We start from the raw sequence: 12,825 nt of genomic DNA, 5'->3' as shown, positions 1-12,825 counted from the left end.
AGTGGATAAGCCCCCATAGTCTCGCTTGCTCGGTGCGCATGCGCATCGACAGGCGAGACCTAAAAAACGGGACCTTCTAATATCAGCCATATTGATATCTTAAATTGTGCTAATACCACTATCCCCCAAAGTTCATATATCTTGGTTCTACCCCTTCTAAATAATACCCATAGATAAAAACAACAATAGGAAGGTAAAGGAGATAAAAACATATGATGGCATAGTGAGAGACGCTGTTCAAGTTACTCAAAAAGAAATGGAGACCCGCACATTGAGCTTTAAAAATGCAATAGTGTAAAGTACGGTTAGCACAATACAGGACCAAACGTAGAGGGGGAGGCCGCCCGCCATCGTGAACTGATTTACCCCCGCCAAATTATAATGGCGGGAGGTATCGCGGAGGGCGCAAAGTGCGTCCGCCGGTCGGCAATCATTACGATTGCTGGCGGGGCAGAGCTAGGCCACAATATGGTGGCGGAGCAGGCACCGCCATCCATATCATGGTGTGTGGCTTCTAAGGCCTTTCCGTGGTGGCAATGCCCCCATGGAAAGGTTGGCGGGAAATTGCTTTGGGGGCCTTTTGCTGGCCCCCGGAGGGCTGCACTTGGGGGTACCATACATTGCCATGCACAAGGTGGCAGGCACCACGCGGTGCCTGCCACGTTGTGCATAGCAATGCACAACATGGCTCTTTGGCATTGCGGCGGGTGTAGCAGCACCAGCCCAATGTCAAAGAAGCGGAATGCGACCGCCAGGGTGGCGGTCGCATCCTAATTAGCGTTGCAGGACCACAGCACGTCTGGCGGCCGGTCCCAGCATCACTAGGGTGACAGACAGACTAAAGTCCGCCCACCATCCTAATAACCCCCTAGTATTCAGGCAAAACATTTCTCTTTCCTGTCTAACAGATCAATCAGCCTAAAGTTCTCTAGTGTTTTAAGATTACCCTTTTTGTGGATTGAGACTAACAAAGTGGGTAGGGTGTTTAAATATCGATTACACAAATATTGTTGTAAAAAATATAGTTGTATAAATATCGTTTACATAAATATCGACACCCTATACCTAAACAGGTAAGTATATAAATATCGATGTAATAAATATAGATGTTAAAAATATCGACTTTTTAAATTAATTATAATTACATTAAATAATTATTAAATACAAGTACTATTAACAAAATACATTACATTACTTTAATATTTTAACTATTTTTAACAAATTAACTACACTTTTTCATTATAAACTTAATAATTGTGTACATATACATATATTTAACACATAAAATTATATAACAACAATAATACATACATTTATTTTAAATAATATAAATATTATTAGTTAAAACATTTGATAGCGAAGGGGTAAAAAATTACTATTCCCACTCCAAAGGATGCAACAGTAGGGAAAGCGCGTGATAGCGTAGGGGTAAAAAATTACTATTCCCACTCCAAAGGGTGCAACAGTAGGGAAAATGTTGGATAGCGTAGGGGTAAAAATTACTATTCCCACTCCAAAGGGTGCAACAGTAGGGAAAGCGTTGGATAGCGTAGGGGTAAAAATTACTATTCCCACTCCAAAGGGTGCAACAGTAGGGAAAGCGTTGGATAGTGTAGGGGTAAAAATTACTATTCCCACTCCAAAGGGTGTAACAGTAGGGAAAGCGTTGCAAAGCGTAGGGGTAAAATTACTATTCCCACTCCAAAGGGTGCAACAGTAGGGAAAGCGCTGGATAGCGTAGGAGTAAAAATTACTATTCCCACTCCAGAGGGTGCAACAGTAGGGTAAGCACTGGATAGCGTAGGGGTAAAAATTACTATTCCCACTCCAGAGGGTGCAACAGTAGGGAAAGCGTTGGATAGCGTATGGGTAAAAATTATTATTCCCACTCCAAAGGGTGCAACAGTAGGGAAAGCGTTGGATAGCGTAGGGGTAAAATTACTATTCCCACTCCAAAGGGTGCAACACTAGGGAAAGCGCTGGATAGCGTAGGAGTAAAAATTACTATTCCCACTCCAGAGGGTGCAACAGTAGGATAAGCGCTGGATATCGTAGGGGTAAAAATTACTATTCCCACTCCAGAGGGTGCAACAGTAGGGAAAGCGTTGGATAGCGTATGGGTAAAAATTACTATTCCCACTCCAAAGGGTGCAACAGTAGGGAAAGCGTTGGATAGCGTAGGGGTAAAAATTACTATTCCCACTCCAAAGGGTGCAACAGTAGGGAAAGCGCTGGATAGCGTAGGGGTAAAAATTACTATTCCCACTCCAGAGGGTGCAACAGTAGGGAAAATGTTGGATAGCGTAGGGGTAAAAATTACTATTCCCACTCCAAAGGGTGCAACAGTAGGGAAGCGCTGGATAGCGTAGGGGTAAAAATTACTATTCCCACTCCAGAGGGTGCAACAGTAGGGAAAGCGCTGGATAGCGTAGGGGTCAAAATTACTATTCCCACTCCAGAGGGTGCAACAGTAGGGAAAGCGCTGGATAGCGTAGGGGTAAAAATTACTATTCCAACTCCAGTGAGTACAACAGTAGGGAAAACGCAAGAACTCAAAAAATAAAATACACCATCTGTCAAATTTAGTTTTACATTTAATGTAGTTTATAAACTTATTTAATATATACATTAAATATATTATTATTAACAAACACCTACACACCTAAAAATTAATCACTTACATTAAATATTTTCAAATTAATTATTGATTAGTATTGTATTTTCAAAATATTTACATAAATAATTATTTTTCAGCTTTCACACCATATACACTTATAAACACCACTACACAAACTTAAAATTTTTTACTGGTTTAAAAATAAAATTTTATTTAATTATAATTAAATAATCATTAATTAATTAATTATTCAATTAAAATGTCATTACTTCACTACATTTTCTATTTAAAATTCAAGCACACACCTAAAAATAATAAAAAATTAACATAATTAATTACTATAATTAATTATCAATTAACCAATTGAAATTAATTAACTAACAATTATTAAAATATTTATATTAATTTAAAACTTTAATTAATCAATTATTTTATTATATTTAAATTACTTCCCACCCTATTCCCCTATAAACCCACAACCCGCTATGGAACTTTTAACACTAAATTCAACATAAAATACATTATTCACTAATAAAATGCTACAAAATATACTATTTTAACTAACAATACTCATTAAAAACACTAAATTACTTATAATTGTTTAATTAACGATATTTTTGTAAACTATGTTTTTGTAAACGATATTTATTACTACTATATTATTGTTATTGATATTTCTTACCTGTCTGTCGATATTCTTGTCAAACTATATTTTTGACATCGATATTTCTTCTTGACGATATTTCTGCGGCGATTTTGAGGTAAGGCGATATTTTCACGTCGATATTCCCGCTCTACACCAACAAAGTGCCCCTCTAACTATTTGGAATAGAGCTGCCTAAGAGATGAATGTTAAATAAAGGAGACAGGGTTTTTTTCCAACTTCTCAGGTGCATTTTAAAAACAAAACCCAAAAGACAATTCGGGCCAGGGATGCCATTTGATCGTATTAGGAGATTGCCTATGTAGGGAAATGGGGTATTATGTATTGAGGCTGGTTAGGTTTCACTATGCAATACCTTCACGTTACCCTGAACAGGTCCTTTGGATTCCCACTAATAGATACTTAGCTCAGCCCTGGGAGTGTGGCACAGAGCAGTCAGGCTTTACATGGAGGAACATATGTTAAGCATTTCAGAGTACCAACATGGAAGATAAGTAATTGAGATGATTCGAAAAAGTCTGACATCAAATTATAAAAAATAAAGCTGATTTTTATATAAATGTAGACACCAAAACTAATACAACCGAAGGAATGTAACCCGAGTTATGGATTTTTAAAGGAGAAATCAATCAGTGTATTTCACTTTTGCGAAACTTTAAAGTTGGGTTCAATGGGAAACAGCATTAGTGACAACTAGCCCCTTGCAGGTTGAGTTCAATTGAAACCACTGGGTGGTAAGGTGATGCGGGTCCCAGGACCATGGTCCAACAGTCAGTTGAATTTTACCTGGCTCGTAGGGATCGGGTGCAGAGTTGTCCTGGCTGTCCCTGGAGCTGATATGGGAGACGCAAATTTCCCGGTTTTATCACTTAGACAGTGCTGGTGAGGAAAGAGGTGCAAAAACTCTACAGAGGGGCCACTGAGGCAGCGAACTGAAGATGCGGGATTCCCTCAAGACACAGTGTTGAACAAACGTAGAGGAGAGGATGTAGCCTCACAGCTAGAGCGGCTGACCTCGAAGCTGGGGAACCCGGTTCGGGTCTCGGCAAAGACGCTCAACGTCCTGTGATTCTGGGCAAATCACTTAATCTCCCAGCGCCTAACAAACATGAATGTGTCCTTGTGTAACAAAACTGGTGCTCATGTAAAGCGCTCTGATACCTGATATCATTGGGTCAAGTTCACGCTATATAAAACTCGCTAAAAAAAAATAAAGGTAGTGGTAGCTGGACTGACCACAAACAAGGGTCAGCCTTGGGTTATTTCGATGTCCGGGGGCGAATAGTAGCCACCAGAAACTTGCTGGAGGTCAGGACTATGTTTTCCACAATGCACTGGACCATTTACTAGGGGTGGGCGGAATTTGCGTAATCGCGTTACGCATATCCCCGCGAAACAGTAAAAAATCTCTGCGAACACGCAGAAATTCCACGAACACGTGGAATTGCTTGTTCGCAATGCTTTTTTCCTGTTCACAATTGCTGTTTGCGTGCTCAGGGGGAAATATCTCGGGAACACGCATTTTGAGAACGCGAACAGGCAAAAAATGTCGCGAAGTCGTGGAACGCAGAATTTTGGGCAATTTCGGGTTCTCCGCGGAACAGGAAATTACCCAAATTCTGCGAGCGGAACAGAATTTACTGCCCAGGCGTACCATTTACTATTAGGCGGTCCCTCGAGGGGCCCGATTGCAAGCGATTCTTTTGTTCCGGGAGCTTGGTTGACCGGTGGGCTGCTGGGGACTAGTACCTCTAGACTAAAAGAGGTCTGGTTTTGCTTTTGGCCTTCAGAGAGATTCCTCTTTCTTTTGGAACTGGTCTCTGGTCCAGAGCAAGTCGCAGTCGTGCAGTTGCGGGGCGGTTACTACAGGTGCAGGGTATCCCGCCTTTGCTTTGTGCAGGTCTTGAAGTCTCAGACTCTGGTCTCTTCTTTGTCCTTGGTTGGAAATCGATCAGATCTGAGGCTCTGCCGCCTGGGGAGCTACTTAAATCCTAGGTTTAGGGGTGTTAGGGGTGTGGGTGCTGATAGCCAATGGACTAATCCACCACTGAGGTGACCACTTCCTATGGAGGGTGGCACCTTTTCTACCCAGAAGCCTCTAATCTGCCAATTTTAATGATGACAGAACCTTCTTCAGCTGTACAGAGCAGGTAGCCCACCTTAGGGGTATGGATAGCCTTCTAGGGGTGTATGCCTCCTGACTACCTAATTCTCCCACCTGCCTGGGTTGCAAATGTGCCTGGGGCAGGGGGTGGCTTTGTCCTCTTCTGGTAGGAAGCCTGATTGCATATCAGAGGCGGTGGGGGATTTGAAGCTCACTGCCTTGCAGTTCCACTTCATTAGCCATCCTGTGAGGGAGGGAGGTGACCTCCCGTCCAGGCAGGCCTTTGTTTCTAACTCCTAGGAGTGTTCAGACCTCCTGGCAGGGGATTAGATTACTGTCTTGGCTGCAGCAGCTGCAGCTGCAGGCTGGCAGCCATGACACAGGAAAGGCTAGGGCAACCAGGCGGGCCACCTCTAAGATAGCCACCTGGGTGCATTTCACATTGAATCAGACTTTGGGAATAAGTCAGGTTTGATGAGACAAGTTGTTTGATACCAAATATGACACTTTTCAGTGGGACCATAATGGAGCTGGGAACCTGGTGGTGCCCGGGTGCCAGCTCGTGTTATCCTATGGCCCCCTGAACACTTTTAGTAGCCCCTAATGGAAGGAGGGTATTATCGGAAAATGTAAGCTTGCACTTAAATGTCCGCACCTTTAATATAATACACCTTGCCTTGTGAGTGCAGGAGGCCTACCTTAGGGGTAACTGGCCTATATTAAAAATAGAGATATGACCTTCTCACTCATGGGGAGGGTAAAGTCAAGTCTGAGCAGTTTGCACTCCTCCTGCAGTCTGTAATGGCAGACCTGTTATCTCTTTACTTGGGTCACTCAGGTTGTCCCAATCAGTTGTGCAGGACTTGGTGACCTCTTTTAACTCCCATGGTCTGGATACCACTGGTACTATTTAATAGGGACATCGGGGGTTATAGTCCTTGATAACTTGGGTTACCAATTCACATTCATCATATTTTAGGCGAGAGCACTGGAACTGGGGCCTGATTAGCAGGTCTCAGTGCACTTTCAGAGTCAAAACTATCAGCATTGGGGGAAAAGACTGGGGTGACCATACAAAAAGGGAATTTTCCTACAGCCTTCCCAGCAGACTTTGGATTCACTCGGATGAATGACTTATTTGCATAGAAGCTGAAGCTGGCAAATGTATGGCTCATAAGGCTATTATCAATGTTGCTTCTAGATGTATTTTTCACCCAGCAGGCTGGTGCAATGTCCGCTGCAGCTGGCTGGGGCTCATTGGCCAACACATCATCATTAATTAGAAGCCAGAACTTACTGGAGTCTTTAGCTCTTGAAGTTTCATGCAATTTTACCCATGTCATTTCTGCCTCTCTCTTGTTTTTAACCGGTAACTTCCTCCTGTAAAGGGTTTTTAAATATCGAATTATATCTTTAGTGAGCAGGTTATACAGAAACAAGAGTCCTAGTCCACGAAGGTAACAAGCTTGTGCATTGACCTCCAAAGCCCCAGGCATGAAATGCATGCTCCCCTTTTATACCTTTGTTGAGGCTTTCTTAATAATTATGTTAGCAATCGATCTGTGTAAATAACATTTCTATGGGGAAGTCCTAACAACCCATACCCCAGTCTAAGTTGTTTAAAGGAGTTGATAACCAAGTCACTTTCTAAGCCTTTGGGGACACACTCGGACTTTAGAAATTAATTTAAGTCCTTCTAAACCAGGCTCTCTGAGGGAGATTTTGAAAGTGCCAGAGTATCTGTGACAATCCTTCTTAGCTGGTGGCCTTAATCATCCACCCATGGTCTCTGTGACAAACCTTCCTACCTTAAACCCTTACCCAGGCGGGTATAACAATGTTGTACAAAAGGGGGTGGTAAAAAAGGGGGTGGTGATGGACAGAGCATCTGAATTAATCAAACACTCACACCCAGTCAACTGATCTGGGTTTAATCCATCACCGTTCTTTAGCCCACTCTGCCACCCCAGTTCAGACATGGCTATATGCAAATCAGTCTGACCCTGTGCCTCATGGGAACAGTCCAGCCCGAACTGCCAAGCCATGTCTTCCCTGGACCGGAAACAAGCTTCCGAGGACCGGTTTCTGGCATTCCAGCCGTCTTCAGCCCGGCTTGCTTGAATCCAGTGGCAAAGTGAGCAAGGGACTCACGTCTGAGCATACCCTACCACACTTATGGTGGCCAAAAGCAGTACAAAAGGGGGTGGTGATGGACGGAGCATCTGAATTAATCAAACACTCACACTCAGTCAAAAGATCTGGGTTTAATCCATCACCGTTCTTTAGCCCACTCTGCCACCCCAGTTCAGACATGGCTATATGCAAATCAGTCTGACCATGTGCCTCATGGGAACAGTCCAGCCCGAACTGCCAAGCCATGTCTTCCCTGGACCGGAAACAAGCTTCCGAGGACCGGTTTCTGGCATTCCAGCCGTCTTCAGCCCGGCTTGCTTGAATCCAGTGTCCTCGGAAGCTTGTTTCCGGTCCAGGGAAGACATGGCTTGGCAGTTCGGGCAGGACTGTTCCCATGAGGCACAGGGTCAGACTAGGTGTGAGTGTTTGATTTATTCAGATGCTCCGTCCATCACCACCCCCTTTTGTACTAGGTATAACAATGTTGCCCTCATAGGTGAAGGGATGTTTACTCAGTTTGGCAGTAAGACTATATTAGCTTCTTCGTGAGGCATCTGGCATTCCCTTGCGGTCACACCCTATATTATTGCGGAGTTATACTTGTTGGAAGTAATCTATGGCTTTAGCAATCAACTGCAGAATCTATGGGCCCAATTCACAAAAGTAATCTGAGACAAAATCCTAAACTTACTACTTTTGGTATTCACGGAAGGCATTTAGTAGTCATAAAGTTAGGATTCCTAACTTTACTACTACTAAACTGAGACAAAATCCTAACTTTACGACTTTCGGTATTCACAGAAGGGATTTAGTAGTAGTAAAATTAGGAATCCTAACTTTACTACTACTAAATTCCTTCTGTGAATACCAAAAGTAGTACGTTTAGGATTTTATCTCTGATTAGTTCTGTGAATCGACCCGTATGTGACAGAGTTTCTAACCCCAGGCTTTAATAATCTAAATCAGTCCGAGACAGAGGTTCCTAATCTTGGCCTTAGAGATCTATCTCGGAGTCTCTGGGGCAAACTGATTATGTGAGGATATAAGTCATTTAATTGAGAGGTTTACTAAAAAAGTCTTCCTTTGACAATTGGGACAACCGTTTTCCGGTGCTTTGAGAACCCAAACATAATGGAAAGGTTATAAAAAATAACTGGGATTTCCTGAAAGCAACCTTCAAACTCTGTTGTTTATTCTTACCACACCTCCTCGGTGATGTGTCACTTACCTGCTCTGTAACGATGAGGGATTTTCTCTGAGCTGGAAGCTTTGCGGCTACTGCAGAAAGAACATTATGCTTCCGTTTCTCCAATGGAGATTCAAATGCTGCAAAATATGAATGTATCCTTTAGCACCACAGCCTGAATTTTGCAATACATATAGATGTTTCTCATTATTCCATATTACCCTTTGCTAGGCCTTTGCTTATCTTGTGCAAACATTGCCGTTTGACCCCGTTTCTCCAGCATGCATCTCACCACACCAACCCCATGACTAACTCTGCGTTTCACGACCCTTTGTTAGGCGGCATCACTAGCAATCTGCGGCATTGATGACGTGATCTCACAATAGAGGGAAAAGGAGCATTATTAAGCATGTCCCTGTCTTAGCACGAAGGAAGAAATGTAATATGGAGATAATGGGAAATGAATACCGTTTTCGATAACAAAAATAAAGACAGCTCTCATAAAGGGAGAAACTCTGTACGAAGGTAGAGATTGGTAATCACACTTCTGGATAGCTGAGTAGGTTGATGCGTCTAATTTGTGAATTTGGCTTACAGGGGCAGACATTCAAATTGTGGCCGCTCAACACAGCCTTGTGTACTTCTGATTTTGCTGCAAGGAGAGCTATGTATCTGGATAACGCAGCCGACTGCAATCCTCCGAAAGACAATGCAGATAGAAATGCCCATTACGATAAATGGTTTTTATTATTATTAGTAATAATATCAATATATAAGCCTCTACGTTCAAGTGAGTTTGTGATTAAAAATTGTCAGTTCCACCTCCCAAATGTAGTACATTGCTCTTAGTCGTGTTTGAAAGTAGTGGCGGGTGAAATGTTCTGCCAAGGTGAAATGTAAAATAAATCGGCCCTACAGGTTCCACTCCCCTGCAGTGAAACACTCCCAGGTTCACAGTTTGTGGTATTTCCCGCAAATGCGGCACGGGATGTCGACAGGACAATTTTCTACCTGCTAATATGCCAATCTATGTGTCGTCTACTAGACTGTGAGATTGCCGGCTTCATTTGGGTGCGGGCACCTGCTGCCCACGGCTACTGTTAACAGCAGAATCGGTGTGGGCACTGACAGGTAGGTGTGCATCAATTGCTTTCTAGAGCCTGCAAAAATGCACTGAAATCCCTCGTCTCCAGAAGGTATGGTCAGTGCCACGACACAGAGTGAGAGGGTGGAGCTACACGCCAACAAGGCAGTGGCGGCTCCTCCTTTAAGGCGAAGGAGCATCGCCCCACTCCTGCTGTGCAGCAGTGAAGGAGAGGAAAAATAAAATGATAATGGATTGTTGTTATCATTGTATTCTTGTTCACACGGCGAGTCTGATACTTAGAATCCTTCCAATCCGTTATAATCTCTTAACAAAATCTATTGGACCAGCGGTTAACCATATACCGTCTGTACTGGTGGGATCTGGAGCACCATTTTAATGTTAACAATACCTGTTGCGTTAAATTAGTTTAAGTCTCCCATGGTCAAACCATGGGAGACTTAAAATAGAATAGACAAGTATTGGTGCAGGGTGGAGTGATTGACCCACGCCCTGAAGAAATTCCTGTGAGTTTTCCCCTGGTAATGAAACATGTCAGCTTTTAAATGAGCAGATACACAGCATTGAATAAAATTAAATAGCCAGTGTGATCTAGCTCGGTTTCAACTGGGATGGGCGGAGTTACAGTCCGGACCCCGCTGTCCTATTTTTTTGGGTTGACTCTTCAGCACATTGAGACAAACGGTCTGGTGCACAATCAGTACTTGACATCTCACCTAGCACCTTGTCCACTGTTCTTTTCTATTTCTACACTCTATCACAGTTTTGTTACGGGTTGGTGGTCGCTGATGATGAGAACCTGAGGACGTAGACTAGTACCATCATGCTCACTCCCATGGTGTTACTTCCATGAGGCACCGCCAACCCCCTTTCACACTTTTTATTCCTACACGTTCTTTCGCTCACACAAGTTTGGTCGCACCACATGATGGGATGGGTTTGACCATGGGAGACTTAAACTAATTTAACGCAACAGGTATTTTTAACATTAAAATGGTGATCCAGATCCCACCAGTACAGACGGTATATGGTTAACCGCTGCTCCAAAAGATTTTGTTAAGAGATTATAACAGATTGGAAGGGATCCAAGTATCAGACTCCTCATGTGAACAGGTCCCTTGTTGTGTATGACTATATGAGTGGGGGATGACCTGTTCTCTACCCCTTTAGCTCCTGTTTGTATATGATCATTTTTTTCTTCCCTGCTGCTGCAGAATGAGGGCGGGGCTGCTCTGCTTACAGAGCAGGGGAGGAGTGGTGGGCACACTAAAGTGCACATGATGCTTTGGCCGGAACTCTCGGGACGTCCAAACAGGCATGCGCACTCTAGCATGTTCTCCACGCAGGCTAGATTACAGCATGCAGTCTGCATGAAAAACATGCCCAGGCCCACAGTCCATGTCAGAGTGCTGAACCACAGCCCTCAGACCAATCACAGCACCGCATTGCAGGTTGTGATTGGTTTAGGGGAAACAATCACAATGCTGCAATGCAGCGTTGTGATTGTCTCAGGGGAGCCTGGCTGCTTCCTGTTGGGTTGCGGAGAGAATGTGGGACAGAGTTGCGAGGAGGTTAGTGATTTTTTCTTTGTTTTACAATTATACCTCCTTACCTCCTCGCCCCACCACCCCAGATCCGTGCTGGTCGCCACTGCAACAAGGCATTGTGAAGCTACCCAGAATCCGGCCAAAATGAGTGGAGAGGATGGGGGAAAGGTTAACACAGAGTAACGGGCAGAGATACGGAAAGTGACAAGTAAAGGATGAGAAAGAAAGCCCGCACTCACTCACCATGCTGGAGTTCCTGGTACTGACTTCTGTAGGTCTCTAAGTTGTTTATTTCTCTCCTGGAGTCCTGGAGCTGTAGCTGTCCTTCTCTCACCAAAGTCTTGTAGAGGTTTTTCTGCTCCTGCAGTTTCTCGGCCTGCACCTGGAGGTCTTCATTCAATCTAATGAGGGTCAGGCAGAAAGGTAGGGAGACATCCTTATGAATCAGGTTTACTGTGTGAAAAGAGCATGGGAGAAGGTGTTAGGCCATGTTTGCATCCTTTAGGAGTCTACCCACGTGTTGATTCAGTGTATCTGGGATGGGAGGGCAATTAGACTGCACTGATGGGGACTGGTGCAGCAATGGTGAAAACCGGCACACTGGAGAAAGCCTGCTCTCTGCCCTGACTGATTGCTAGAAGGTCAGATAGTGTTAAATGCAGGTTTTAATTGCTAGATTGGAAAAAGAAGGCTGTATATACTGACCTAAGGAGGTTCAGATAATGTTGTTGCTAGTAGCATGCAAATAAAGACCCAGCTTCCCTAGTTTCAGGCAACCACAAAAACCATTGTTGCAAATGGGTTCCTCCCATTGAGTCCACAAGGATTTTTAGTTTTTGATCACCCAGAGTTGGAGTGGGGCAGATTGTTTTGGATTGGAGTGTGGCAGACTGGAGTGTGCACATTGGAGTGGGCAGATTATTTTGGATTGGAGTTGGGCAGATTTGAGTGGGGCAGCTTGTTTTGGATTGGAGTGTGGCAGATTGTTTTGGATTGGAATGGGGCAGATTGTTTTGGATTGGAGTAGGGTAGATTATAGTGGGACAGACTCTTTTGGATTGGAGTGGGGCAGAGTGGAGTGGGGCAGATTGAAGTGGGGCATATTGCATTGGATTGGAATTGTGCAGACTGTTTTGGAGTGGGGCAGATAGTTTTGGATTGGAGTGAAGAAGATTGGAGAGTGGAAGATTGGAGTGGGCCAGATTTTCTGGGAGTAGATTGGGGTGGGTGAGTTGTTTGGATTGAAATAGGGTGGGCTGGATTGGTCTGGGGTGGACTGGATTGAGTGAGCAGATTGTTGTTGGGGTGGGGGGAGGTGGCGTGGATTGGAGTGGGGTGTACTGCACAAGTATGTGTTAAAATATTGTTTCAGGAATTACACATAAGAAAGAAATGTAGCTTTACAGTAAAATTTTCCTCATCTTTTGAGAACAGCGCCCACAAGCAAAAACAAAAGAAAACTTGAGTGC

General features: G+C 43.8%; 1 protein-coding gene across 1 annotated transcript in view; it reads right to left on the bottom strand.

Annotated features, from left to right (window-relative positions):
• The window catches only part of LOC147712145 (uncharacterized), a 936,609-nt gene that overhangs the window by 809,336 nt on the left and 114,448 nt on the right, over window positions 1-12,825 (bottom strand). Inside the window, exons 7-8 of the mRNA XM_086922921.1 lie at window positions 11,600-11,757; window positions 8,747-8,844 (exon numbers count right to left, since the gene is read on the bottom strand). Of these exons, the coding sequence (XP_086779047.1) occupies window positions 8,747-8,844; window positions 11,600-11,757 (256 nt within the window). The remainder of the gene's footprint in view (window positions 1-8,746; window positions 8,845-11,599; window positions 11,758-12,825) is intronic.

The sequence above is a fragment of the Lissotriton vulgaris genome, chromosome 5, assembly GCF_964263255.1.
Source record: "Lissotriton vulgaris chromosome 5, aLisVul1.2, whole genome shotgun sequence".
NCBI classification, from domain to species: domain Eukaryota; kingdom Metazoa; phylum Chordata; class Amphibia; order Caudata; family Salamandridae; genus Lissotriton; species Lissotriton vulgaris.
This window is presented reverse-complemented; position numbering and strand designations above follow the sequence as displayed.